At 39.6% G+C, this 27193-nt stretch overlaps 1 protein-coding gene across 4 annotated transcripts in view; it reads left to right on the top strand.

Moving 5' to 3' along the window:
- Positions 1-27193, top strand: part of KLHDC10 (kelch domain containing 10) — a 70632-nt gene that overhangs the window by 34066 nt on the left and 9373 nt on the right. For 2 of the 4 annotated variants that reach the window (XM_043589527.1, XM_043589529.1), the window contains 8 exons: positions 10233-10454; positions 12470-12624; positions 13798-13946; positions 16080-16164; positions 17228-17294; positions 17826-17873; positions 19914-20053; positions 20700-25825. In XM_043589527.1, the coding sequence (XP_043445462.1) occupies positions 10233-10454; positions 12470-12624; positions 13798-13946; positions 16080-16164; positions 17228-17294; positions 17826-17873; positions 19914-20053; positions 20700-20909 (1076 nt within the window). In that variant the 3' untranslated portion in view covers positions 20910-25825. Of the gene's footprint in view, positions 1-10232; positions 10455-12469; positions 12625-13797; positions 13947-16079; positions 16165-17227; positions 17295-17825; positions 17874-19913; positions 20054-20699; positions 25826-27193 lie in introns of those variants that run through there. The other 2 variants (XM_043589526.1, XM_043589528.1) reach the window with 1 other exon arrangement.

Here is a 27193-nt window from a genome sequence, read left to right on the forward strand (position 1 = left end):
AAGAAATGGAGAATATTTCCCTAAAATGAAGAGGCTATGAAGGGGTCACCAAGGAACAAGCAGGAAGAACACAAACAAAAGCTTCTATTTGTACATGGGTGAACTCCTTATGATTCCAGAGACAGAAAATAGCTTGCATAGAAAGGCTGGTGTTGGATTTCTCACCTGCAACATGATTTGCTTGAAGAGAAGTAGCTTCAGTGTTCTAAGAGAAAATTATTTTGAACAGAACTCTGCACCCAGCCTCACTAATGTTTATGTGGGGGTCAAAATAAATGAGAATTCTGAAAGTTTACCATACACACCCTTTTTGGAAAATTAACTTTGAAGAGATGCTCCCAGTAAAATGAAAACAAATCCAAGAAAGAGGGAGATTTGGATATAGAAAGCAACAGTGTGCAAAGAAACCAGTAAAACTTAAAGTTGTGTCCAGATAAAGGGGCTATGAAGCCTAGTTTGATTTTTAAGAAAAGATTGATAAAAATGTAGAAGTATAATATAAATGCGTGTATGCGTATGTATGTGTGTGTATATATTATATATACAACATTCTGTAACTAAAAACACAGGATAATATAAATATGTGTATGTGTGCATATTTATGTGTGTGTGTGTGTGGATAGATAGATAGATATACCTATAAATAACATTCTGTGACATTTCAGGTGGTTTAAACAAATTGGGGGTAAGGAGAAAGTGAAACTGCCTAAGATCATCTGATGTTTTGTTTTAGAATTTACAGGTGTAATATGGGTTTATTAAAACTCAAATAATACGGAAGTACATAGGAGGGTGAAAAGTGAACGTCCTTATCTCAAGCATATATAACAAACTTAACAGATTAGGAAGAAGAAAATAGACATCTCAATAGAAGAATGTATTAAAAGCTTGAGCAGGCATTTCCCAAAGAAAAATCCAGTTGGTCAATAAATAAAAAAAGGTAATGAGACAAATGCATATTTTTTCAATGTTTAGTTTTGAGAAAGAGAGTGTAAGCGGGGAGGGGCATAGAGAGAGGGAGACACAGAATCCAAAGCAGGCTCCAGGCTCAGAGCTGTCAGCACAGAGCCTGACGCGGGGCTTGAACTTATAGACTGCGAGCTCATCACCTGAGCCGAGGTCAGATGCTTGATCCACTGAGCCACCTAGGCACTGCAGAGACAAATGCATATTAAAACCATGATGAAAAGAGGTCTACAAACCTTTAGGAATTGCTAAATTAAAAAGACTGACAATACCAACTAGTTTGTAAACAGTTAGGCCTTATCTAGTAAAGGTAAAGATTTACACTATGACTCAGAAATTACATTTCTAGATTTATGGCCTATAAACATTGACCCCTGTGCACCTGAAAACTTGTACAAAAATGTTCATAGCAGCATTAAGAACCACTAATTTGAAACAACCCAAATCTCCATTCACACAACATAGAGTGGATAAATCATGGTATATATTCACACAAAGTAATATTATTTGGCAATGGAGATGAACAGACTTAATTCACCCCAACAACATGCATGAATCTCAGAAACTTAGTTATGAAAGAAAGAGCCCAGAAAGAATACATACTATATATCATTCTATTAAAATACAATTCAGGGGCACCTGGGTGGCTCAGTCAGTTAGGCGTCCAACCTCGGCTCAGGTCATGATCTCACGGTCTGTGGGTTTGAGCCCCACATCAGGCTCTGTGCTGACAGCTCGGAGCCTGGAGCCTGCTTCGCATTCTGTGTCTCCCTCTCTCTCTGCCCCTCCCCTCCTCACTCTCTGTCTCAAAAATAACATTAAAAAAAAATTTTTTTTTTTTTAAATACAATTCAAATTTAGGCCAAAATAAACAATACTGTTTAGGAATGCAAACTTAGGTATGATAAAGCCTTTAAAAGAAAGCAAGTTTAATAGTTGCCATAAAAATCAGGAAATATATTTCCTCTAGAAGTGAAGGAGGTGGGATGGATGGAGTTGTGACCAAAAGAAGCAGGTAAGGGGTGTCTCAGCGCTGCCAGTATTCAGTAGTTTGACCTGGGTGATGATTACATATTGCCTTTTTGATAATTTGTTAAGCTACACATTTATAGTTTTATGTGTTCTGTACATGTGTTATATTTCACAGTGAAAGAGATTAAATTCAAAAAGCAAAGGTCCTACTTTATATCTTTATTCTCCACTTTATTCCCCTCTACAGAAGTAAACGCTGTTAATAGCCAACTTCCTTTCCATACGTGGTTTATTCTTAATATTGTTAGAAAAACAAAAGTCTATGGGTTTTAGAAATTATTAGAGGTTATAGGACGAAGATCTCCGTAGGAAAAAAGGAAAGGAAAATAAGAAAGCTTAACTATTTCCATAAAATCAGAAAAGTGGGAAAATGAGCTTTTCTTGATATCAAAAAAAGCATTTTATAAACTTTGATTCTCAGTGTGTTCATTTTGTTAAATGTTAAATGCATCAAGCTCTACTCTCCTGTGCAATTCTATGTTACATTTCAGTAAAAATTTTATTTAAAAAAATCATACCCATTCCTGGCAGGGAACATTTGCAGGCATCCAAGAAAAAAGGAAAATTTATTTTATTGATAGGCTATCTATAAGAACCCAGTTAATTGTAGGGGCACCTTGGGTGGCCCACTCAGTCAGTTAAGCATCAGACTTCGTTCAGCTCAGGTCATCATCTTGCAGTTCGCAAGTTCGAGCCCCACATCAGGCTCTCTGCTGCCAGTGCAGAGCCCACTTTGGATCCTCTGTCTCCCTCTCTCTCTGCTCCTCCCCCACTCCTGCTCTCTCAAAAAAATTGTTAAAAAAGAAACCAACCGCAAATATATATAATGGTGAAACATTACCAATATCTTCATTAAAGTAAAAATCATGGAAACCAATTTGACAATAAACTTCATATACTGAAAAAAAAAAGTAAAAATAAGACAAAAATGCTTACTATCATCTCCACTCTTCAACCTTATTCTGGAGGTTTCAGCCAATACAATAGAAGACAAGGAAAAAAATAAAAGGTACATGTATTGGAAAGAAAGCAGAAAGTTGTCATTAATAACATGTATATCGTTGTCTACTGTAAAATTCAAGATAATTAATGATAACTAATACTAGAGTTCAGACAGTTGGCTGGATAAAATTTAAACTTGCAAAGATAAATTACTTTCCTATATATTAACAGCAACGAATTAGAAAATAAAAGAGATATCTAGTCACAATTATATGGAAATTTGTAAAGTACTGAGAAATAAAAACAATGAAACTACTGATGACTATCAAAAAAGATGAGGATAAAAGGCTAGAGATTATGTTCCTTCATGACATAATTTCAGATTCAACAAGAGAAGCTACAAGAATGGTAAAAAATTCTATCCCTTTTGCCCAGATTCTCCAAATGTTAATATTTGATCACATTTGCTTTATCCTATTCCTTCTCTTCTCTCTCTCTCTCCTCTCCTCGCCCATTCCCCCCCCTTTCTATATGTATAACACATGTATACATATACATGCATATTGTTTGTTTGAACCGTTTTTGAGAGTAAGCTACAGACATCATGCCCCTTTGCCCCTAAATACTTAAGTGTCTTTTCCTAAAAAACAAGTAGTCTCTTTGACTGCAGACTCGTACACAAAATAGGAAACTATAAGTAATGGATAAAATTAACACTAGTATCTAATTTACAGACCTTATTTTCAGATTTTGCCAATTATTCCGATGATATCCTTTTTAGTAAAAGAAAGTCCCAGATCACGTGTTGCGTTCAGTTCTCATCTTCAGCCTTGGTGTTGATATTTTGGAACAGTAAACACTAGTTATATTGTGCAGTGTCCCTTACATTCAGCTTAATGCATTTTTGGTAGGAATACTCGGAAGTAATGGTGTGCTCATCTCATTGCACATGGTGTTGATTTGTCCCATTATGACCACGTTAACTTTGATCATCTGTATAAGATGGTGTCTTACACCAAAGAACTTCTTACAGGTTTTTAACAAACTGATTTCAAAATTCATTACATGAGTAATGGAGAAAAACAGCCAAGAGGTTTATGAAAAAGTAACACAAAGGGGAATTTGTCCTAGTAGATGTCGATTGATACTTCAAAGCTAACATAATTAAGACAGTGTGATAATGGTATAGGAATAGACAGTGGAACTGAACAGATCCCAGAAGCCCATGGCCACTGATCCCTAGAACAGTGTGACTGCTGTCTCAAGTATGCTGTGCTCAGCACTTGAAACTAACTCACGATAACACCAGAATTTATTTTATTGCTGCCATCTTAGACGCTAAAGATTGCTCTGCCCTGAGAAGCCAAATATTTACATACACATCTCGTATAGGGCATAGAGTCTCTTTGGTAGGAAATGCTTACACAACTAAGTAATATTGCATGCTGATATGAATGGGTTGCTTTTGCCTGAGCAGCTTGGACTCTGGGAGTAGTAAAAAGGTCTGGTTGCTGGTCAGGGGCGGGAGCTAGCTGGCTCAGTCTTCCTTGGATTTCCTGTCAGGTTTCCAGGTGTACAACAGAAGACCTGTCTTCTCCGGCAGAGGTAATGGAAAGCTTCATATTTGGAAAAAAGTGACCAGTTAAACAATTTATCCTTTAGCTATTTGATATTTATAACCAGCTAATACTTTTAGCGGTAAAAGTTCTTATTTTTTTAATGGCCTCCCCACACATATTTGATAGAACATTTAGAGGTGGCTACATCTTGTAAGTAATAGACTTATTAAGCAATAAATGTTAACATGCTATTTTATTTGCAAGCTTTTGCCATTAAGATTTTGTGGTTTTGCTTTGTATTGATTGTGTGCATTCTTAAAGAGTAATAGATTTTGTGTCTAAATTTGTGATTCGACCTGGATAATTGGGATTTTCCTGATTCTACTCTAGAACATGTCAATTTCGTGTCTGATAAAGGTGATATTTCGATTCAGTATAGAAGAGGTGGCTTTCCATAAATGGTTTGGGGGCAACAGCCTATCCATTTGAGAGGAACAGTTAGAGCCCTACCTCCTATAATACACAAAAATAAGTTCTGGATGAATTCAGGTTCTGAATATAAAAAGTCAAAACTGTAAAATTACTAGAAGTAAGTGGGAATTTTTTATAATTTTATAATGATTTAGAAATAACTGAGATACAGAGCAGCCTTGTTTCTTTTTCTTTTTGCAAAGAAACCTTAGAAGAAAAGACTGAAAGATTCAGACGAAAACTTCCATCTGTTAAAAGAGACCATAAACAAAATTGAGACAAGTAGCAGGCTGGAAGAAAGAAATATAATAATCTCTATAAACCTGTGAGAAGAAAACTCAGTAGATGGAAAAGTAGGCAAGGGATGTGATCAGGCAGTTCCCCAAAGAAGAAATAAAATGGGCTGATAAACATGTGAACTAGTAAAAATCAGGGAAATACAAATTACCTGACACCAATTTGCACCATTCTGATGGGCACAAATGAAAGAGCTTGAAGACAGCATGAATAGGCACTTTCAGAAATCATTGCTGGAGTGTAAATTGTTCCAGTCTTTTTGGAGAGCAGTATGGCTCTGTGACAACATTGCATCTGTAACAGGTCAAAACGTATATTCCTTTGACCCAGAAATACTCGGACATTTGCATCTCAATATACATAACGGAAGCTTTGTTACAATATTGTAATGGTGAAAACAGCAGCAACCTAATCATCTATCCCCTGATGGGGGACAGCTAGCTTCTTCCTTCCTTTAGCCTGGAAACTAAAGCCCATTTCCCTGGTTACCATAAGCTCCTGCTTACTCCCTGGGGTAAACAGCAAGTTGTTGTGACAGGGTGAGCACACAGAAGAGAAGATGGCTCAGACATCGTAGGTGCACACTGCCTTAGCTGGAGGTTGCCTTCTGGATATCAGAAGTTCACCTCGGCATACAAGTTCACATTGGAGTTTTTTACATTTTCTAGTGGAAGTTCCTGAATCAGGTAACCTAGTTCCCTGGGTGATTTTAATAGTAGCAAGTCATTTTTAGGAAGGTGGGATTTACACGTGGAGAATTTGGGGGAGGATTCAGAGAACTATTTAACAATCTAAAACCCGATTTTATTTCGGTCAAGTTGATGAGCCTATGCTATATCCCACATAATGAAAATCAGTGCTTAGTCTCCATGACATTATCCCTGACAAACTCCCATGATTTATTCAAAATAAAATTTGACTTTCTGATATGTTAGTCACTCTTGGGCTATAAATATGTACAAAGAAATCTCTAGTTACTGACCAAAGAGAAAGAAGAGTAACCTCTTCACTCCAGGCTAACAGACTTCTTGACAGGATGTTTAATATTTATCAAAAATTGATCAGATGCTCTTTACCCAGCAGTTTAATTTGCATAGATAATGAAATTACTTACAAAAGCCAGCAATTGAGTTAGACCAACCCTGTTCAATGCCAGCAATTGAGTTAGACCAACCCTGTTCAATAGAAATGTTACGTGAACCACAACATTTAAAAATTTCTAGTAGCCACATTAAAAATGTAAAAGGCCATTTGTGCTCTTTTTTTTTTTTTTTTTTTTTTTTTATGGTGCTTGAAGTAAAACAGCCCATCCTCTGCAAGTCCATCTATGTTGTTCCTTAGGCATTCTCTCTCTGCTCAAATTGTTGAAGGATGGTGGTTTGTTTCATGGTTTTTGGATTTGAGTCTATAATGCACGTTCTAACATGATAGAGGCAATGCATTATTGTGTAGCCACGGTTTTCTGGAGAAGTTGATATTTTAGGAATTGTATTTCAGATCTTAAATAAAATTTGTTTCTAAATTTCAAAGCAAAAAAAAATAAAAATGTAAAAGGCAGGCAACATTAATTTTAATAATACTCTTATTTAACTCAGGATATAAAAAATTTTTCAACATGTATTCAATATGAAAATTTGTAATTTTACGTTCATTTTTGGATATTAAGTCTTTGAAATCCAGTGGGCATTTTACATTTAGAACATATCTCAGTTTGGACCATCCTCATTTCAACATTAATGTTGATTAATTAATTAATTGATTGATTTAATTAATGCTCAACATTAACATATGACTAGTGGCTACTGCATTGGACAGTGTAGGACTAGCCTTTACAAGCTCTAAAGGACAGAAATGGTTATGGTATCTCCATTCTCTATCACTGTATCCCCAGCATCTTACACAGTACCTGGTACATAGCAAGTATCTGATAAGATTTTTGGCTTAATGAACGAGTGGATAAATCTAAAACTGTCTTTTCACTAACTCCTCAACCTTTAATACATTTGAGTTATAGTTGTCACAAAATAGTTGTCAATAAACTAATAATGGAGCATCTGCTGTACAGCCATTTAGAGAAAATCCTAGAATAGACTGTATGTCCTTTCTGTCCAAAAGCAGTTTTAAAAAATTGTCTGTTGACTGCAGGTAATAAAGTGAGTGACATTATAGAGATTCTTAGAGTTCCCATCTGCTGACCACAGCAATTCTGTTTTTTCTTTACATTTGCCTCACTAATTTTTATTTATTTATATATTTTTAAAATATACGTATTTTCAATAAATATTTATTTTTAATAAATAGTATTTATTTTTGAGACAGAGAGAGAGAACAAGCAGGGGAGGGGCAGAGACAGAAGGGAACAGAGGACCTGAGGCTGGCTCTGTGCCGACAGCTGTGAGCCCAGTGTGGGGCTTGAACTCATGAACTGTGAGATCACGATCTGAGCCGAAGTCGGACTTCGGGCGACTGAGCCACCCAGGTGCCCCTAAATTTGTGTCACTAATTTTTGGAAACATTTATATTTTGAGAAGACCGTTGTGTAACCCAACTCCTGCCCCCAAATCGTATATCTCTTAAGTATAATTATATCAAAGTCCACTGAGAGCTGTACTGTTTTGAGCGTCCCTGTCATTGTTTACTCTGACTTAAAATCAGTGAAACTTCTAGTGCCTTAAATATCTCCAGCTGTTTTAGGTGTTAGAGGTAGTACAGAATAATTCTTATACATGACCTTTCCCCTTGAGGAGCTTATAACCTATTTGGAGGAGAAAAACATTAACAAAATGAGTAGAGAAGACTTAAATTTGTAAGTTTTTGTTTAGTGTTTTCTGTGTGCCTTAGGCTTGGTGCTAGAAAGATGAATACAAGTACATTTTTCTCTCTTCAGATAGCTTGCAGATACGTTGAAGATTCATATATAAACCAATAAACATTTTAGGGGCGCCGGGATGGCTCAGTCAGTTGTGCCCGACTTCAGGTCATGATTTCACAGTTCATGAGTTCGAGCCCCACGTCAAGCTCTGTGCTGACAGCTCGGAGCCTGGAGCCTGCTTCAGGTTCTGTGTCTCCCTCTCTCTCTGCCCCTCCCCTGCTCGTGCGCGTTCTGTCTCTCTCTCTCTCAAAAACAAATAAGCATTAAAATAAAACTTTATTCATAAGCATTTTAATAGCAGTATGAAAAATCTGTGAGGTACAAGAATAATATCCCCTTATGCAGATGAGGAAGCTGAGACTCAGTGAGGGTCAGTGACTTGCTCAAGGTAGCAGTTAGAAAAAAACCTGGATTCAAATCTAGATATTTGTAGGAGCCTTTGCTCTTTCTTCCACACCACACTTTCTGTATTTCAAGATTCCTAGAAAGAAACTGAGTTCTTCACTTGAGGTAAATCACGGCTCATGAGTCAATTTTCTAACTGATTCTAGATTGCCTAATATATTCACGTGTTTACATAATCTTGTAGAAAGTGCATATCCTATCATTTGAATTGTAGGGTGCTGAATTGTAAGGGCCCTAGGGTTTTATTGGTGAGAAAGCTGTAAGGGCTGGACTTGGAGGCATTTCCACAAGTAGGCATTGCAGGGTAGGAGGCCAGGCCAAGGTCTAAGGGAAGCACTCGCCTTTCCAAGCAGCGAGACAAACTTAAACAGGCAGGAGTGTGAGAGATCAGGACAGAGTTAGGTCATCAGAGGCCCTAAATCACTAGTTGAACACTCCGTACTTGAACAGGAAGGAACCATCAGAGATTCTCAAGCAGGACTAATAGGTCGGAGTTGAGTGATTCGGTGATTCATGGTTCATTAGTTTTTTAGTTTCTCTTAGATCTGTGCAATTTCTTTTCAGTTCTTATTTAAAACTATACCTTAGGAAGTGGGATTTTGATTAAGAATATATATATATATATATATATATATATATATATATATATAGGGCTTATGTTAGGTTGATAATAAATGTTTATTTATATGACAGAAGTTTGTTAGGTGCCCAGCATCGTCCTAAATATTAATTAACATTATACTAGTGCCTATTCCTAATATAAGAAATTAGATAAGTCTTTGAGGTAACAGACAACTATAGTAGCTTCTTATTCTATCCAATATGTTATTTAAGCATCTTTGGTTCTATAGCTATGTAAGGGTTTGTGTAGACTTGTATAAACAATTGTAAGGATAATAGAAACAATATAAAATTTTAGTTTTTTTTTTCACTCTAAAATAATCTTGAAGTCGTTTTTAGTGAACTAGGTGATATAATTTCAGAAATTACAGAAAGCTTCAGAAAGCTTTCAAATATCAATTGTAGAAATAGCTTTCCTTAGTGAAGCTCTTAATAGGGTGAAAGATGCTCTTTGAGATAAGTATAAGGATATTTTTTGTTGACTGCCATAATGTCCGGAGTGGGATTTAAATTCTAAATTTTGCTATAACTTTGAAAGCCAGTTTTCTTTTTAAGTGTGTAATTATATACTGTGGACAAATCATAGGTTTTATGTGTGTGTATTTTTATTTATACATGACTCATTCACATTTGTGATTATATTTATGTAGTTCTCTAATACTTTCAGTTTAATTTAGTTGGCCTGTGTTTTTGTTCTCCTCTAAGGAAATAAGAAAATTTGTCCTGTTAGCTTTGGGATTATTAAACCCCTCCTCCTTCTCTTGCAAATTTCAAGTTGTCAGCCATTTTCTTGAGTTTATAATGCTATTTTTCCTCCCTTGGAAAAAAATTTTTTTACAGTTTCCAAAATCTGAAAGTAGTTGTATGAAATAGAAATGGAGACTAGCTCCTTAAAATTATCTTAAGTAGTATGTGCGAATGTATAAAATAACCTAAGCAAATAAAAAGTAAATCCACGTTATAAATCTTCCCCATCCCCTTTTAAAGCTAAAATGATTATGACCAAATTTTGTTTGTGTTTTTAATCTGCTTGGCCATCTGTGGAAGACTGTCCTCTTCTTTCCTAGGCCACAGACCTCCACCAGCACGAAGTGGACATCGTTGTGTGGCAGATAATACCAACCTCTATGTGTTTGGAGGTTATAACCCAGATTACGATGAATCTGGAGGGCCAGATAATGAAGACTATCCTCTCTTCAGGGAGCTTTGGAGGTATCATTTTGCTACAGGAGTATGGCACCAGATGGGCACAGATGGCTACATGCCCCGGGAATTGGCATCTATGTCACGTGAGTGCAAGCCGTCCTGAACTTTTGACTCTTTCATAATTAAGCAATGTCTGTGAGAACAGGTTCAGTGCCGTGTGTTTTTTGTTCATAATTTATAATAATACTGTAATATGATTAAACCCTGTTAATGGGTAGACTTTTCACTATGGTAATAATATAGCATGGTGATTCAGAATCACTTGGCAGTTGGATAGTCCTGAGTTTAAATCTAGCTGTGTACCATTTGCTTGCTTGATGAGTTTTAGCGTCAAGTTCCTTACCTGTAAACTGGGATTAGTGATATCTCAGAGGGTTCAGTATAAAGTTTCATATATATGTATGTATGCTAAGCACAATGTAGTAGAAGATCAACAGATGGGGCTTACAATGGCAATGATAGCTTCTGAACAAAGTACTTCACGTGTAGTATCTGTTTACCTACGACATCTGTATAATGCACAAACTAGAATTACTGCCATTGTACAAATGAGAAACTGAGTGGAAAGAGCCCAAGTATGTCCATCGACTGATAAATGGGTAAACAAGATGTGGTGTGTATATATATATATATATATATATATATATATATATATATATGTATATTATATATATATATACATACACACACACACACAATGGAATATCACTCAGCCATCAAAAAGAATGAAATCTTGTCATTTGCAATGACATGGATGGAGCTAGAGTATATTATACTAAATGAAATAAGTCAGAGAAAGACAGATACCATATGATTTCACTCATGTAGAATTTAGGAAGCAAAACAGATGAACATACGGGAAGCGGGGAAAAGAGGGAAGCAAATCACAAGAGACTCCTAATGATAGAAAACAAACAGGGTTGATGGAGGGAGGTGAGTGGGGGGGGGGTGGACTAGATGGGCGATGGGTACTAAGGAGGGCACTTGTTGAGATGAGCACTGGGTGTTATATGTGAGTGATGAATCACTAAATCCTATTCCAAAACCAGTATTACACTATATGTTAACTAACTAGAATTTAAATCAAAATTTGGAAGGGAAAAAAAAAGAGAAACTGAGGCTACAGAGATGCCCTAAGGAAATGGCTAAGAGTGCAGGCTCTGGAGTTAGATTGCCTGGAATTGAATCCTAGCTTGGCAAGATTCTTTTTGGGAAACGTTCAACAAGGTTAAACCACTCTCCACTTGTTTCATCAGCTATAAAAATGGAGAAGATAAGATTAGTTCCCACCTCATAGGGCTGTTGTGAGGATTAATTTGGAGATTAAATAACTTTCCTGAGGTCACATGAGAATTGAAACCTAGCTCTAGCTGGCTTCAGAGCCCATGCTGATTCTTATTCTATATTAACTGAATAATTGATTTTAGAAAAGAAATGCCATTGAAATAATACAGTAGCACTATTTTGGGAGCATTTGTCATCAGAGAGAAAGAATGTGTGTGTGTGTGTGTGTGTGTGTGTGTGTGTGTGTGTGTGTGTGCGTGTGGTGGCAGGAACAGAAGAGATCTAGAGAAGAACACCAAAGTTACCAGCAGGATATTGGTGTTTCTTTTTATCTGGTGGAGGATTAAGGTGACAGAAACCATAATTTAAAATGTAGAGATCATTCATTCCCCTGGCAAAAACAGAATGATCATTTTATCCCTTCATCCAGAGCCCTGCTGGGCCTTTGCTAAGACAAAGATAATACTTCATGTTCCTCTGCCTTGCTGCGTACTTGAACCGCCTTGAGCGGCAGTGGTTCATGTCATTTAGTATTATTATCCACAGTATTTCATGAACTCCACAAATACACGTTGAATACATGTCACACACCTAACAATGAGCTGGCTACGTGACACAGTCCATAGAGTGTGAATTAAACCTTTTTCTGCAGTACTTTGTAGTAGTTAGATGTCAGTGGTTTGGGCTATCTTCTGAGAGCATTAAAGCAGGCTTTTTTTTTTTTTCCCCCAGTTTCTCAGTGATTCTGGGTTTATGTGGGAACATATTACAGGTAGCCAGTACGTAAATGGAATTTGTGCTTCTCCTTCCCCAGTTGTGCTGCATGGAAACAACCTGTTGGTATTCGGAGGTACAGGCATCCCATTTGGCGAGAGCAATGGCAATGACGTCCACGTGTGTAACGTGAAGTATAAGAGATGGGCTTTACTTAGCTGTCGTGGGAAGAAACCCAGTCGTATATATGGACAGGTACCAATCTGTGGCCAGTCACGGTGGATGTATTTCTGCAGATTTTTCTAGTTTGGGGGACAATGTCAGAATAATTATTTCCATGTTTTTAACAGAGAATAAATTCACTGGGGTTAATATTTGATTTTTCAGTTCTGATACGAAGTTGTAATTTATAAGTCTGGTTGCTCGCCTTCTCCCTTCCTTTTTTTCCCTCACTCTTTGTTTCTAGTCCAATTGGGCATCGTGATCTAGATCTGTACAGAAGTATTTTTCAGTGTCAGGACCCACCACATCCCCACCCCCACCTCCAGTGAGAGATTGGGCTCTACGTATGGTCTGCACGCTGCCACCTTTAGAACAATGCGATTCTGTGGAGAGCTTTCTAACCTAAGTAGTAGAGGAGGTGATCTCCGCACTTTGGTACAAGACTTTTATAAGCCTGATCTGAGCTAAAACACAGATTAGGTGGAGATGAGTTTCTAGTTACATTGCCGTGCTTCAAATCAAAGGTTTGAAAAGTTATATCCAAAAAGATAGGGTGCAACCTACCAGCATTAGAGACCCTTTGAAAGTAATGGACTAAGCTTAAAACAGCTAAGCTTTGGCTTCTTGTTTAGCTGGCCAGCTTTCACACTGGTAAATACCTTCCTTCTGAGCTATGCGTAGAGGCACACACTAGATAACTCTATCCCACCACAGGAGGCATTTAAACTCTGATAACATGATCATAACAAAAGCTGAGCTTATGCTAAAGAAGAATCTGGTGGAAAATGTGAAGTTTTATGACTGCTAACTCTAGACATTTTACTTAAGGAGTTCTGGTGGCTTATTTTCATATCTGCTTCTTCTTAGAGCAGTTTTCTTCATACTGCTTAGAAAGGGAAGCAGCTTTGCATGGAAATGCTAATGCCCCCGATGTATATACATTCTTGGGTTGGCTAAGACCCGTAAGGAACATCCAGTCCTCTTGCCTATCTAGGTAGGACTGCTTTCCAGTTGAGCAAAGCTCTACCTTTCTAAAAGTAATCTCTGGGTTCTCTAAAATCTCTAATCCTTTAAACGTCTGATATTCTAGAAGGTTAAAAAGTACAAAAGAATTTCATAAAGTCTGATTTTGGGGTATTTAATAAGTTTACATTCTTTAACAAAGTGTTCATGAGTCAGTGGTGTTCACGTTTCCTTGTTTTCCAGGCCATGGCGATCATCAATGGCTCCCTTTATGTTTTTGGAGGGACAACTGGCTATATTTATAGCACAGATCTGCACAAATTAGATCTCAATACCAGAGAGTGGACACAACTGAAACCAAACAACCTATCCTGTGATCTGCCAGAAGAGAGGTAAGGTTCTAGGATTAAAGCATATTTATTCATTCTTGCTAAGATTTGACTTTATTCAGAATATTGGTACTATGGTTTAAAGAAAATTCTTAAAGCCTGGTTAAAATAGCTAACTGGCTGGTAGATGCCAGTTCAGCATTAAAGAAAGGTCTTCTGGTTAAGGAGTGCTATTTCTCCATTAACTATAGATTTTTTCCTCATGTTATTTTCTTTCATACCTCAGTTTTTCTGCATTAAGAAGATAGTAACACTTTGAAGAAGAAACCAATGGTAGCAATTGTAATTAAATATGTTACAGACAAAACAATTACTTTCTAGTTACTTTTTTTTTTTTTTTTTTAAATTTTTGGGACAGAGAGAGACAGAGCACGAACGGGGGAGGGGCAGAGAGAGAGGGAGACACAGAATCGGAAACATGCTCCAGGCTCCGAGCCATCAGCCCAGAGCCCGATGCGGGGCTCGAACTCCCGGACCGCGAGATCGTGACCTGGCTGAAGTCGGACGCTTAACCGACTGCACCACCCAGGCGCCCCACTAGTTACTTTTTTGATTTCCCTTCTTAACTTGCATATTAGGATTCTTTGGCTCATTTGTTCGCAGCTGTATACCCAGAAGAAGGCGCAGTGCCCGTGGCATCAGTTCCCATAGTAGTACTCAATGAATATTGATCGGATGGATGGATGGAAAGGAGGGAGGGAGGCCACTGATTTTCAGTGCCCTGTTAAGCACGCCAACATCACATGGTGCTCCTAGTTGCCTTCTAGGAACAGGTGTAGACCTGTCACTTTTCTTTCCTGATAGGAGTTGCCTTTTAGCAGTAAGCTCTATGAAAAACTTGATTTCTTCCCCTCCTGTTTAAAAGTAAAGACAGTGGGGGCACGTGGCTGGCTCAGAAGAGCACACAAGTCTTGGTCTTAGGGCTGTGCGTACAAGCCCCATGTTGGGTGTAGTGATTACTTACATGGATAAACTTAAAAAAAAAAAAAACATATTAAATGCAAAGACAGTAAACATTTTTTTATTCACTCTGTTCAGATGAATGCAGTTAACTCTTTGTTTCCTTTAAACAAAATAGCATAGAGGTGCTAAGGAAGACTTTATCTTTTTCGCAGTATGTCAGTGGGCTGATGATTGTAGAACTACCGTGTGAGGACTTGGGAGGTGGACCGCTACTGGAATAATTTTGATGTAATTTATTTTATCAGCACCAGGGCCTTCAGGGAAAGGAGGAGATAGATTAAGTTTTCAAAGCATTTTCACATGGTTGCCTTCTTGAATCATTTTATGGACATATTATAAATTGTTTCAGCTTCTAGCTAGACTGCTTAGATGAAAGTTCTGGTAGGTGTTTCACATTATATTCACAGTTTTGAGTAGCATAATTTTTCTGATATCTTTGTATCTATTAAATAAGTATCTTCAGGGGCGCCTGGGTGGCGCAGTCGGTTAAGCGTCCGACTTCAGCCAGGTCACGATCTCGCGGTCCGGGAGTTCGAGCCCCGCGTCAGGCTCTGGGCTGATGGCTCGGAGCCTGGCGCCTGTTTCCGATTCTGTGTCTCCCTCTCTCTCTGCCCCTCCCCCGTTCGTGCTCTGTCTCTCTCTGTCCCAAAAATAAATTTAAAAAAACGTTAAATAAGTATCTTCATTTAAAAGCGCATAGTCTAGGGTTTCTAATGAAATGTAGACAGATCACTTTTTAGAAAATCTGGAAAATACAGATAAGCAAAATGAAGAAAATAAAAAAACAAAACCTAAATCTAGGGATAACCAGGGTTAACATTTTGGATGTATCTCTGTAGTCATTTTCTGTGCGTATTTGTGTAACTATAAATTTTTAATGAGATTATAGCCTATCTGCTCTTACATGAGAGCATTTTTTTTTTTAGTTAATGACACGAAAAGAAGTTTCCAATATATTAACCATCCTCTACACCTACTTTCTTATTGGATGCACACTAATCCATTTTATATATATTCTATAATTTATTGAATCAGTTCACTCTTGTTGACCACTTAGGTTATTTCTAATAACTTATTACTGTGAATAATTATCCAATAAAAATATCCTGTAGCTAAATCTTTGGTAGATAATTTTTCACTTTATTATAAATGGATTTTATTGTGTATTTTCAGATACAGACATGAAATTGCACATGATGGGCAGAGGATTTACATCTTGGGAGGTGGTACTTCCTGGACAGCTTATTCCTTAAACAAGGTATATTTAAAAATAATAATAATGAGAGTGAGAGAAGGAGAGGAAGAGGCATGTTTCATACCAAGCAAGATAATTCTGTTACTGTAGATACTTAGATTTCTGGACAGGTTCTTCATTAACACCTGTTGTGTGTTACCTGCTCTTCGTAACAGAAGGCCGAACTATGCCGCTGTTACCCTTTCCAGTTGACAGTTGTAGTGATCACACGCTAAAAACACCTGAAAATGAATCCTGGCACAAACTGGATGAGGACAGAGACCAAAAGGAGGACACAGTAGCTTAAATGGAGAAACCGATGAGAACTGGAGCCACGTTGCTCAGAATGTCCCACAGAATGTCTCTCATCATCAGTGAGATGTCTAAAAAGAACAGTATTTTTAGGGCTCTGCGTCACTCACTTTAGAAAGCTGTACTCTGAAGGTTTTTATTCATCCATTCCTATGACATTTCTAAATGCACGTCTCCCAGGGAAAATCTAGATTAGGCTACAGAGCTCCCGGTCTGCTTTGGAACCTTATTGATCTTTTTCAAGTTTTGTCAAAACTGCATTCTCATATTTTCTTATGAACAGTTGCTTTTTTCTGGTATCAAAAAATGATACACATGTTCATTGCGAAAAATGTGGTAGTTGTAGAATTCCAACTTTCTTACTTCGTTTTTTTTCTGTGATTTTAAAACATTGGAGTCCTATATCTGCTAGTTTTCAACTGCTTCATTTAATGTTTTTTGCCTTAATATTAGTATTAGGGAAAATCAGAGAAAAGCAAAAGAAACGAAGACTTTTCAACCAAGAATACATGTTTATACAGGTTGTTGTTAAAAATTCAGTTTTCAGGGGTGCCTGGGTGGCTCAGTCAGTTAAGTGTCTGACTCTTCATTTCAGCTCAGGTTATGATCCCAGGGTTGTGGGATCGAGCCCCACATCAGGCTCTGCACTTAGCACAGAGCCTTCTTAAGATTCTCTCTCTCTCCCTTTGCCCCTCTCCTCCGCTTACACACTCTTTCTCTAAAAAAATAAGCTAAAGTTATTTATGTGTGTGTATCTTCTCTTTTTCTCCCCAAGATCCATGCATACAACCTTGAAACGAATGCATGGGAGGAAATTGCCACAAAACCCCACGAAAAAATAGGTAAATTTAAATTATTGATTCATTTTTCTTTAATAACTATGCTTTATATTTTTACTTATTTTAGAAGAGAAAAAGTGCTTTTTTTGAGTTATATGACAAGTATAATATCTGTTGTACTAGTATTATAACTTATTTTATTCTTTTGCCCAATTATGCTTCCTCCACAATTGTGCAGAGACTTTTAATGGGGATTGTTGAGTTCTGTGGAAATAGGGAAATGTGGGTGGGTTAGGAAGCAGGCACTTTGAATCAAGGTCCACCTGTTTTTTTGTGGGCATAAGGGCTTGGGAAGGCCATTAGTAACCCCGTTTTGTTCCCCTGGCACCTGAGCATTGTAGTTATCATGGGACTCCGATGGCTTTAATTTAATGTGAAAAAAGGAAGGGTTGGAAGGACTAATCAATGGTTGCTTAATGCAACAAAGGGATTGTTTTAAGTAAGTTACTCATAGGATGTCTTTCACCGTGGCACATCACCGTTATTCTATTCTTTCTGTGGATAATGGGATATTTGTGTTCATGTGTTTGGCAGGTTTTCCTGCAGCCCGAAGATGTCACAGTTGCGTTCAAATAAAAAATGGTAAGTATTCTAAAGAACATTCTAGTTTCATTTTTGTAATCGTATATGCCAAGAATGTCTTCTTTTTTTTATGTTTATTTATTTATTTTGAGAGGGTGAGTGAGAGTGCGTGAGTAGGGGAGGGGCAGAGAGAAATGATGAGAGAGAGAGAGAAGAATCCCAAGCAAGCTCCATGCTGTCAGCACAGAGCCCGATGTGGGGCTCAATCTCATGAACCGTGAGATCGTGACCCCAGCCAGATTCAATATGCTCAACTGACTGAGCCACCCAGGTGGCTTTATTTCTTAATAATAGCTCCTTAATGGGGGCATAACTTTGAGAAGAGTCTATTTCTTATAGTTTAAACTTAATGGGAAACCCATAAAATTATGGTTCTCTCAGCAGTTTTCATCCAGTAACCTAGTGGGGTGTTTGGGTTCCCTCAGTTACCAGAGAACTCAAAAATTGGTGATAAATAAGCTTTTATTACACCACCTGACCTTTCAGCACCTCACCCCAACCAATGTCTGTGGCTGTGGTGGGTAATACTAATAATCTTGACATATAAAATGGACACCTTGGTGGACAAAGTATTAAAATTACAATAAGTCCTCCAGAGTGGTATTTTCTAAAGTTTATTCTGTGTTCTGTCAAATGCCAAATAGGACTCTTGGCTCGTTCTTTGGCTATATTACAACAGAGGCATTGTGTGGCTTCAGAAAGCAGCTGAGGCTACTTCATCCGAGTGTGATAAATGACTCCTCTTTGGACAACCCTCCTGTCTTTTAATTTACAACTTATTTGATCGTTTGGTATACCCCCTTCCATTTTTCCTGGGAGGAAGGTGTGTGTAAATGAATTTGATAGCCTGTATCCTTTCGGCAGTTTTGTTTGGATTTCACTAGGATTATGCTGCCATCTCACAGAGGTACATTTTATTAGGCTCCTGCTTTCTCGGTAGGATTTATAGATAGTGGCATTGTTCAGCTTTGCCTCTGGAAGAAGCAAAGCTGTACCTTGCTTTGGAGCTGAACTTTTCTTGAATCTTAGGCCAAAAAGTTTCCAGTGTATTCTGTAGTTTAATGAAGTATTGGCTTAACCCTGATCTAGACCTGAATTAAGACATCTATTCATTTGATTCGTTGAGGCCAGGCAGTATACTAGTGGAGTTCAGCCTTAGTTTGGGGCATTTAGTATGAATGTTTATGTAGACTTTGTTACAAGTCGTCCAGTTATAACTGTCTAATTTTACAAAAACAAAGCAATGACAATGGTAAAAAAAAAAAAAAAAAGAAGAAGAAGAAACACCTTTGATTTTGGAGAAGGTTTAAAGAACTTAAAAAACTGTTTAGATCCAATGGGGCTTCAAACTATCCTCTTTTGGCTAAAGAAAATTTGTAAGAACTACTTTTTCTGCCCCCAAATTGAACATTGCAGTGAATGTTTCTCCTCAGGTTAAATGTCTACATAGAAGACATTTGTCTCTATGGGCAGATAGGTGTCCATCCTTTCTAGAGCATTATGTAAAAGAAGAATTTGTAAACTGGTGACCTGCAGTTACGTTTTGTCTGGCTCACATGTGTATGAAATTTTTTTGGATTAGAATCGAAGTGTTTCACTTAAAAATCCAGATTTCCAGCTTCTCTCATAAAAACAGATCTGGCAGTTGCTGACCTTAAACTCTACATGGTATCAGTCAGCTGGTGCAGGGCATGTGCACTCTTCTTATTTGTTTCCCTGGATCTCCTGGTTGTTTATTTTCCCTGGACCTTCTCATTCACTCACTTCCTGTGCCTACAGGTATTTGAATTTGAGGACCCAGACATGAGGCCTGCTTAGAGGCTTGCTGCATCCTTAGTCTTAGCAAAGATCCCAGCAGAGTATCCATACTTTAGCAAGGGACAAGACAGCAGCAGGGGAGGACCACCCGGCTAGAGCCGTCTGTAGTAGGGGGGAATCCACTGAACTTGTCCCCGGTCAGCCTGCCAGCTGATCTACAAAACACGCTGTGGCTGTGGCTCTTTTCTTTGGTGTGATCATGGGTCTCTCTCTTCTTGATAGATGTGTTTATTTGTGGGGGCTATAATGGAGAAGTGATCCTGGGAGACATCTGGAAGCTGAATCTGCAGACTTTTCAATGGGTGAAGCTCCCAGCTACCATGCCAGAGCCAGTTTATTTTCACTGTGCAGCTGTTACACCAGTAAGTTTTTGTTTTCATACCTTCCTTACATAGTTGCAGATGATAAATCTTTACAGTGATATTAGCGAGAAAAAAAGATTCTGATATTACCAACCTTGGATAAAGAATGTGTTTCTAAAACTTTCTTCAAGACAAAGCCAGCCCTTCTTCTGAGAAGAGGGGACAAAAACCATCATACACAGTTTAAAAGAGCAGCAGAAATATAAAAGAAATGCTGTGCGTGGCATTTAGGCCCCTGCCGTGACATAAAAGGTGTTTTCTGGGAGGGCAGGATAGCTCTATCCCCCCCCCCCCCGATGCCTTGTTCTTAAAGATCCCACCAGTTTCTCAAGGCGAAGACCTTTATTTTCATCTTTGTGTTCCTGGTGTTTGGCACAATGAATACTTAATATCATGTCACTTTAATGTTCGTTGAAGTAAAAAAAAAAAAAAAGAAAGAAAAAAGCTACAGTTTTCCCCTAGTAAACTCATTTATTATTTAAACGCCTCTTGATCTCTGCACTATGCTGGGATCAGTGAGAAATTCTTTTTGTTTTGCCCCGTCTCCATTTGGCCTACTGTGCATTTTGTCGCTGACTCTTCAGCCTAAGTTACCTGCTTCTCTCCCATTTGAATTTGTCCTCTTTTGACTGCCGTCTGTTCATAGGCTGGTTGCATGTACATTCATGGAGGAGTGGTGAACATCCACGAAAACAAACGGACTGGGTCACTGTTTAAGATCTGGCTGGTGGTGCCGAGCCTGCTGGAACTGGCATGGGAGAAGCTGCTTGCAGCCTTCCCCAACCTAGCAAACCTCTCCCGCACACAGCTTCTGCACCTTGGACTCACACAGGGACTCATCGAGCGCTTGAAATGAGGATCTCTGGACTGTTCATTGATACTGGAAATGTTAATTTAAAGAGACTCCTTTATTTATGGGCAGTGTAGAATCGGTTACCCTGATCAAGGCCTTATTCAGAAAATACATCAGATGCCTTTCTGTAAATTGGTTTTACGTTTATGGCAATCTCACTTTCCCTCGTGCTTCTTTCTTTGCTTCTCTCCCTCCTGCCTCAACACACACACATACTCACATACTCCCTCTTCCTGGCTGGACCTGAGGGAAAGTCTGAAAGTACCGTAACGATGTTATGAATCATGATCAGATAAAGAATTTTTTAAAGGGTCTCTGAAACTATGACCATGTCAGCCAGTGCTCCACAAATTAAAGCAGCATCATTGACAAAAACAAATAAAATTTTAAAAAATGTAAATCCAGCAACAACAACAACAACAAGAAGGCTGACCTTGAGAGTTGTGCAGGTTACATGCCAACCTAGACGTCAACCTTACTGTTTTCCAAGACGCCTCTGATTGCGTGGCTGGATCTGATGGCAGCACCGGTTGACATCTTGCTGCATCGATACCCAAACCCATCCTTTGACTTTGGAGGAAAGTCAGGCGGCTCAGCAACTCTTGATCGGTGATTTCTTTCCACATTCTTCTGGTGCCAGCAATGGTTAGATTTGGCTGTCAAAAGGCTTGTGTGTGTGTGTTGTAGTTGTGCTGTTTATTGTTGCTCTTAGAAATTATGGCACCAAGAACGTTTCAAATCAAGGAATTGATGGTGGTCAAAGTTCTTTGTTCTGGGCAGTTTTGAAATTCCCTTGTGCTTATAACTGGTTTCAAGTATCTCTGACTTCTTCGTGGGGGGACTTGTAGACCCTAAATATGTGGCATAAATGCCATGGGGCGTAAAAGTAAGCTTGTGAGAGGCCAGAAAAGAGCAAGGCGGGGAGGGCTTCAGCTCCAGGCTGTGAGCTTTGACCATCCTATTGGCCGTTTCCTTTTCAGAACTTGAACACTGGGCCATGCACCTGCCGTTTTCTCTGGCAGTGGGTTTTATCTCTAGAAAGCCAACTGGCCCTTGATTTTTCCCTTAGCTTATTGCCTCTTTTTTGTCTGCTTTAATGTGCATGGTGCTGTGAGTAATTGTCTAGTTATTGGATAAAAGGTCTTGGGGGAAAAGCCACAGGCCATCCTTCCCAAAGAACTATTGTTTTCAAAACTAGCATGAGGAAGGAATGAAGCTGAAGATCATTAGCTTTTTGGTGTGACATTTTAGTTCTGGTTTGTTTTGTATTTTAACTCTAAAAAAAGGAGTGACCTGAATTTTCACTTCTTTGCCATCAGGCTGCTAGCGTAGTTGAGCAAGTCACTGAGACGTGAACATTTGGAAGTCCTCAGGTGTACGAAAGGTGCGGAAGGCATACAAGAAGGCACAGTGCTGATCATCCCGTTGGTCACCTCACAACAGGAGACTCAGACGGGAGATTTGGGACACATTTTTCCTTTAAGTGCCTCTTTTTCACTTAGCTTTTAAAGTTACTCTTCTTTTTTCCTTCATCCCAGAAGGGATCTCTTTAGCTCATGTGTGGATTTAAAATCACCTTTGAGTTATGGCTAAAAAGTCACCCTCCAGTGTTGAGTTCTGGGGAAGAGAAAACTGTGGTCTCTAGACTTGGACTCTTAACTTCCATGCCTTATTAGAACATCCCGTCCATGTTGGGTTGAGTTCATGGAGCCCAAATTCTGCAAGGTCTTATGACACCACTCACCTGTGAGTTTGGGTCCTTTAGGGGAAATGATGGGTGTGGGGCAGAGGCAGGACAAGGAGCAACTCCTCTAGAGGTCCCACCCCCATCTTGCCACGACCACGTCTGTTTGACATTTAACCTCTTACCGCCCACTGCTAAGCTTACTCCAGTGAGGAGCTCTCTCCGGAGCAAGTCAGGTTGAACAGCCCCATGAGTTCAAAACAAAGCTTTACCCCACGACTCCAGCCTGGTCTCTGGATATTCGGTGGACTGTATCCAGTTAAATAAGCTGTGCGGTCTAGGGTGGCGAAAGGGTATTTGTCATGGATTTACGTAGGGACCAAAGCCTCAGTCCTCAGCCTCTGTGCTTACCCTTCCGTGCTCCTTGGGAAATAAGCAGGTCTCTAGCTTTGCTACACTGGAGAGCTAGAAAGAGAGTCTAGTTCAGTCCACACTTGCTAGCAAAAAGGATTTAAGCCTTCTGAGGGCAGTCTTCTTTGAGGTAGACTTTGGAGGCCTGACATCCAAGACCTTGTGTGTGACATTTTTATAAAAGTACATACCCTTGGTCTAAAGTGTCTTCTTTTCATATAACACTAGTGAAAGCGATGTAGAATGACCAGCTCTGAGTGCTATAGAACCACACATATGCACATGTTCTGGATGCCAAATGAGACTGTGTGTATGATGACTTAAATATAGATGAGCAGAATTTTATATAGGGGGTCCCCGACCATTTAGTATCCCTATAACCAGCACCCTGAATTCCTGACACTGTTACTTGGTTTAGGAAAGTTTATGCCTGCTGCTCCTCTGCCTCTTTGAGGTACTCCCTGCCATCTTACTGCAGTCCCGTAAATTTAAGTGCAATATATAGAAACACATATGGATATATACAGATTATATATAGGGTGTAACTATAAAGCAGGTAGACTACTTTTTTTTTTTTTTTCTTTTTTTTGAATCTGCCTTGGGGAAAGCCAGCTCATTCCTTTAGAGTCAACTTATACCAAGAATTTGAGATGTGACCAGCTAGCGTAAGCCAACTCTTGGTCAATCTGGGTTTTCAGGTCCTTGTTTTCTTACTCCAGTTCTTAAAGACTTCTTATTCCTTGGGTTTGTTAGAGTTGAGACTTTCCCCCAGTCATCTTTTGTACTATCTCATGTTTGCGTATCTTACTACATTTCTTGCCCACGAAAAAAGGAAGTCTACCTGTAAGGAATTTCTAAATGGAGAATTAAAATCTAATATTTAATACTGTCAGCTTTCCCATGTACATACTAATTTATCTGTGAATATAAGACTTTATTAAACGAAGAGAATGAGGCTTTCTTCATTTAACAAAATATTTTCCACATTCTGGAAAATCTTATTAACCAATATAGAATAGAATGAAATTTTCACTGTTCTTCAGGGGCCAAACTGAAATCCTTTCCACTGGCAGAGTCTTTTTTCAGGGCCCTCGTGACATGGTGTAAAAATTTGCTCTAAATTATTCATGTCCATCACATAGCTAGATTTAAACATATGATGATAAACATTAACATTTCTAAGCAAAAGGTTTATGAACAGTGACCTTTGGTTACCCAGAGTAGCAAGAGTAAAGCACAGATAATTGAAACTCATAGATAATCAGTGTTTCAACTTTTCTATCAAACAATTGATCCATTTATATTCTTCCTCCCCCTTACCCCTTTCCCACAAGCACCTCCTTCTCAGTGGAGTAGGGCTAATGAGTAGTTAGAAATGAAAACGAAGAGTCACGGAGGGCTAGAAACCAGCAAGCATATAGGCAGCCCTATTAGCTGTAATTGTCAATTTGATGACAGCTGTTGAATGCTGAAATTAGGACCCACGGGTGGTAATCCTGAGTTGAGATGTTAACTCTTCACTCCTCTGCTTCGGCACGGTTTTCCTGCCCTGAGTTCTAGGCTGTCTCTCCTATAACCACCAAAGAACTCTTAGCACCCGGAGGAAGAAAAAGCTGCTGTGTGTGATGCAGAGGGAATCCCATCATTTGAACACATTTCTTTGGCTCTTGACAAATACTTGCTTTTCCTCTGTTCTTGCAGGAGCCTTATTTTTTCCTTTGGGAATTCCTTTTCCAGCCATATAGCTTGGCATGTGGGAAAAGGTTGAATTACCCTGTAAGTCTGTGTTGGTCTTGATTCTGTAAAACCAGTTTGTTTTTGTGTGGTCTTACAGACGTTTAGCAGGTGGCACCGTTACTACAAATCGTCTACCTGCCAGCACTCTGATGTAGCACAAGAAGCCGTTCTTATTCTTCATTGTTCTGGCGTTGAGCTCCAGGACGGATGAGGGCTTGCGGTCCCGTGATCGCGAGCTCCAAAAACTGGTCACTGTTAGCTTAAAGTGCTTTGGTTCCCCAAATTCCTCGGGACTCTAGGGGCGTTGGCAGGGCCTGAGGCCGGCTTCGTAGAGCCCTGTACCTCCCGTGTGTGCCGCCGCGGGTCGTGCCCAGTGATGCTGCTTCCCTTCTGAGGTCACTGGGTTTGGTGGGAAGCGACCTCTTCTCTTACCTGGTGTTACAAAGAGGAGTTCTGAGTTGTGCTTCAAAAGTGGTACCATCTTTTTAGTTGTAATTTTCATGATTTTATTTTTTTTTTTCACTTTATAGAGGTTTTTGAAAGGCCCTGCTTAGTCAGTGCGCAGGGTGAGTCCGAGGCAGTCTCACCGAGCTGTAGCGATTGCTGTTTTACTAGTTGCACATTTAGAATACAAAGGAGGCATCAGAAACACACTGACTTTCTCCGAAGCCGCTTCCTTGTACACAGGGTCTGAGCAGGGACAGCGCCAGGCATTTCCCTGTAAAGGCACCTGCCGATGAGGATTTGACTGGAAGAACCTAGGCAAGAAAGGGGAACCTCTCACGCAGTCTCTGAGGGCAGGCCTGGGCTTGGCTCTTTGTACAGGGTGTGCTTAGGCCACACACGATGCTTGCCTTACTGTAAAGCTATTTGCCACAGTCCTGTTAAATAGTGTGGAAGTCCTTTTGCAGTCTGGTGTGCATGCCATATGATCAGGACAGCTTTTCCACCTTATTTGGTCTCCTACGAGCACGTAGGAAAAATAGTGAATTTACCCTAAAATGTCCAATCTGTATTTATGTACCTTGTCAGTGTTTTGCTGTTGGTTTTCTAAAACAATCTGATCAATAAATCTTATCCAAATCTATTTGGCTCAAGGCTACCTTGATTGTGGGACGGTGATTTGCGTGTATGCGAGCTCACCTCTATGACGGAAGCATCGGTCTGCCCGCCTCCGCCACCCCTTTCCCGCCCACCAGGGTGCACTTTTCTCCGTAATTAATATCTGTGCGTCATCTGCCTTCCACCGCCGCCTGCTGTGGGTCCCTCTCTCTGCTCACCATCTGGGACTCCTGGACCTACAACCGTCCCCTCAACAGAACGCTCTTCCCCTCAGGACACCAGCAAGGGAGCGAGTGACTGTGGGGCAGACCACACTCCCTTTTCCTGTCCCGTTCTGTATATTCCCCAAACTCCCACCAGCCAAGTCCGTACGGACATCTCAAGGCTCTTCTGAAGAGTTGGAGGAGCTACAGGGAATTCAAAGGGAAGATGTGAATCGTTACATACAGAGTCACAACTGTCCCTGAGTCAAGGAAAAAACCCCAGGAGGAGCTGAGCCCTCCCCCGGGGGTCCTTTGGGGATGAAACCACAGTTCCTGGTTCTTGCCTCGGTCTTCCAGATGCTTCTTTCTCCAAAACCTCTGCTTTGTATCGCCTCGCCCTCTGCTAGGATCCCTCTCCCAGCAGTGCTTTTCTTCAGGCTCTGAAGTCCGGTGTAGGTGTGGACACTCCCAAGTCTGGTCACTTTTAAGGTCTCTCGTCCAGAATCGCACATATGCCTCTTAGTTTTCAGTGTTTCCATCGACAAACTGTTGGGTCAAATATGCCTTCCTGGGACAAGTCATCCTCGATATTCTGCCATAAATCGACCAGAGGAAAACATAACAATTTCTACCCCCTAATTTATAGGGCTTCCCAGCCCACGTTACAGTTAACACGCAGAGCACATTCATTACGCAGAGCATTCTCGTTTCCTTTGCTTTATTTCTCCTACGTCTTCTGAAGTATACTCCCCTGAGGCCCATCAGGGGCAAGAAGCGGACCCTGTGCCTTTTAGACTTTAGACCAGCCAGAGCTTTGAAATGAACTCTTGTTGGTATCTAACTCGGTTCTTAGTTAAGCCCCGTCTTGGCTTGGGTGGGAAGAGGTTTCAGTGGCTCAGTTGTTGGTTTGGGTGGTTTTGTTCTTCCAGTTCCACGTGTAAGATTCTAGTTTGTCAAAATGCTGTTACGAAGCTCTTATAACTGAACAGTAGGACCACAATTCTCTTGCAGTTAATCTTTGGTAGTAACTGCTTGATGGGAGACGACACTGGGAAAACCATCCAGTTTCCATACTTACCTTCAGATAAAAGGCCCAGCTTCCAGAGCAGCGCAAAACCAGTGGTTTCCTGCGGTGATGGAAATGTTCTATATTTGCGCTGTCCAGTATGTGGTAGCCACTGGCTGTTCAG

The sequence above is a fragment of the Prionailurus bengalensis genome, chromosome A2, assembly GCF_016509475.1.
Source record: "Prionailurus bengalensis isolate Pbe53 chromosome A2, Fcat_Pben_1.1_paternal_pri, whole genome shotgun sequence".
In the NCBI taxonomy this organism is placed as follows: Eukaryota; Metazoa; Chordata; class Mammalia; order Carnivora; family Felidae; genus Prionailurus; species Prionailurus bengalensis.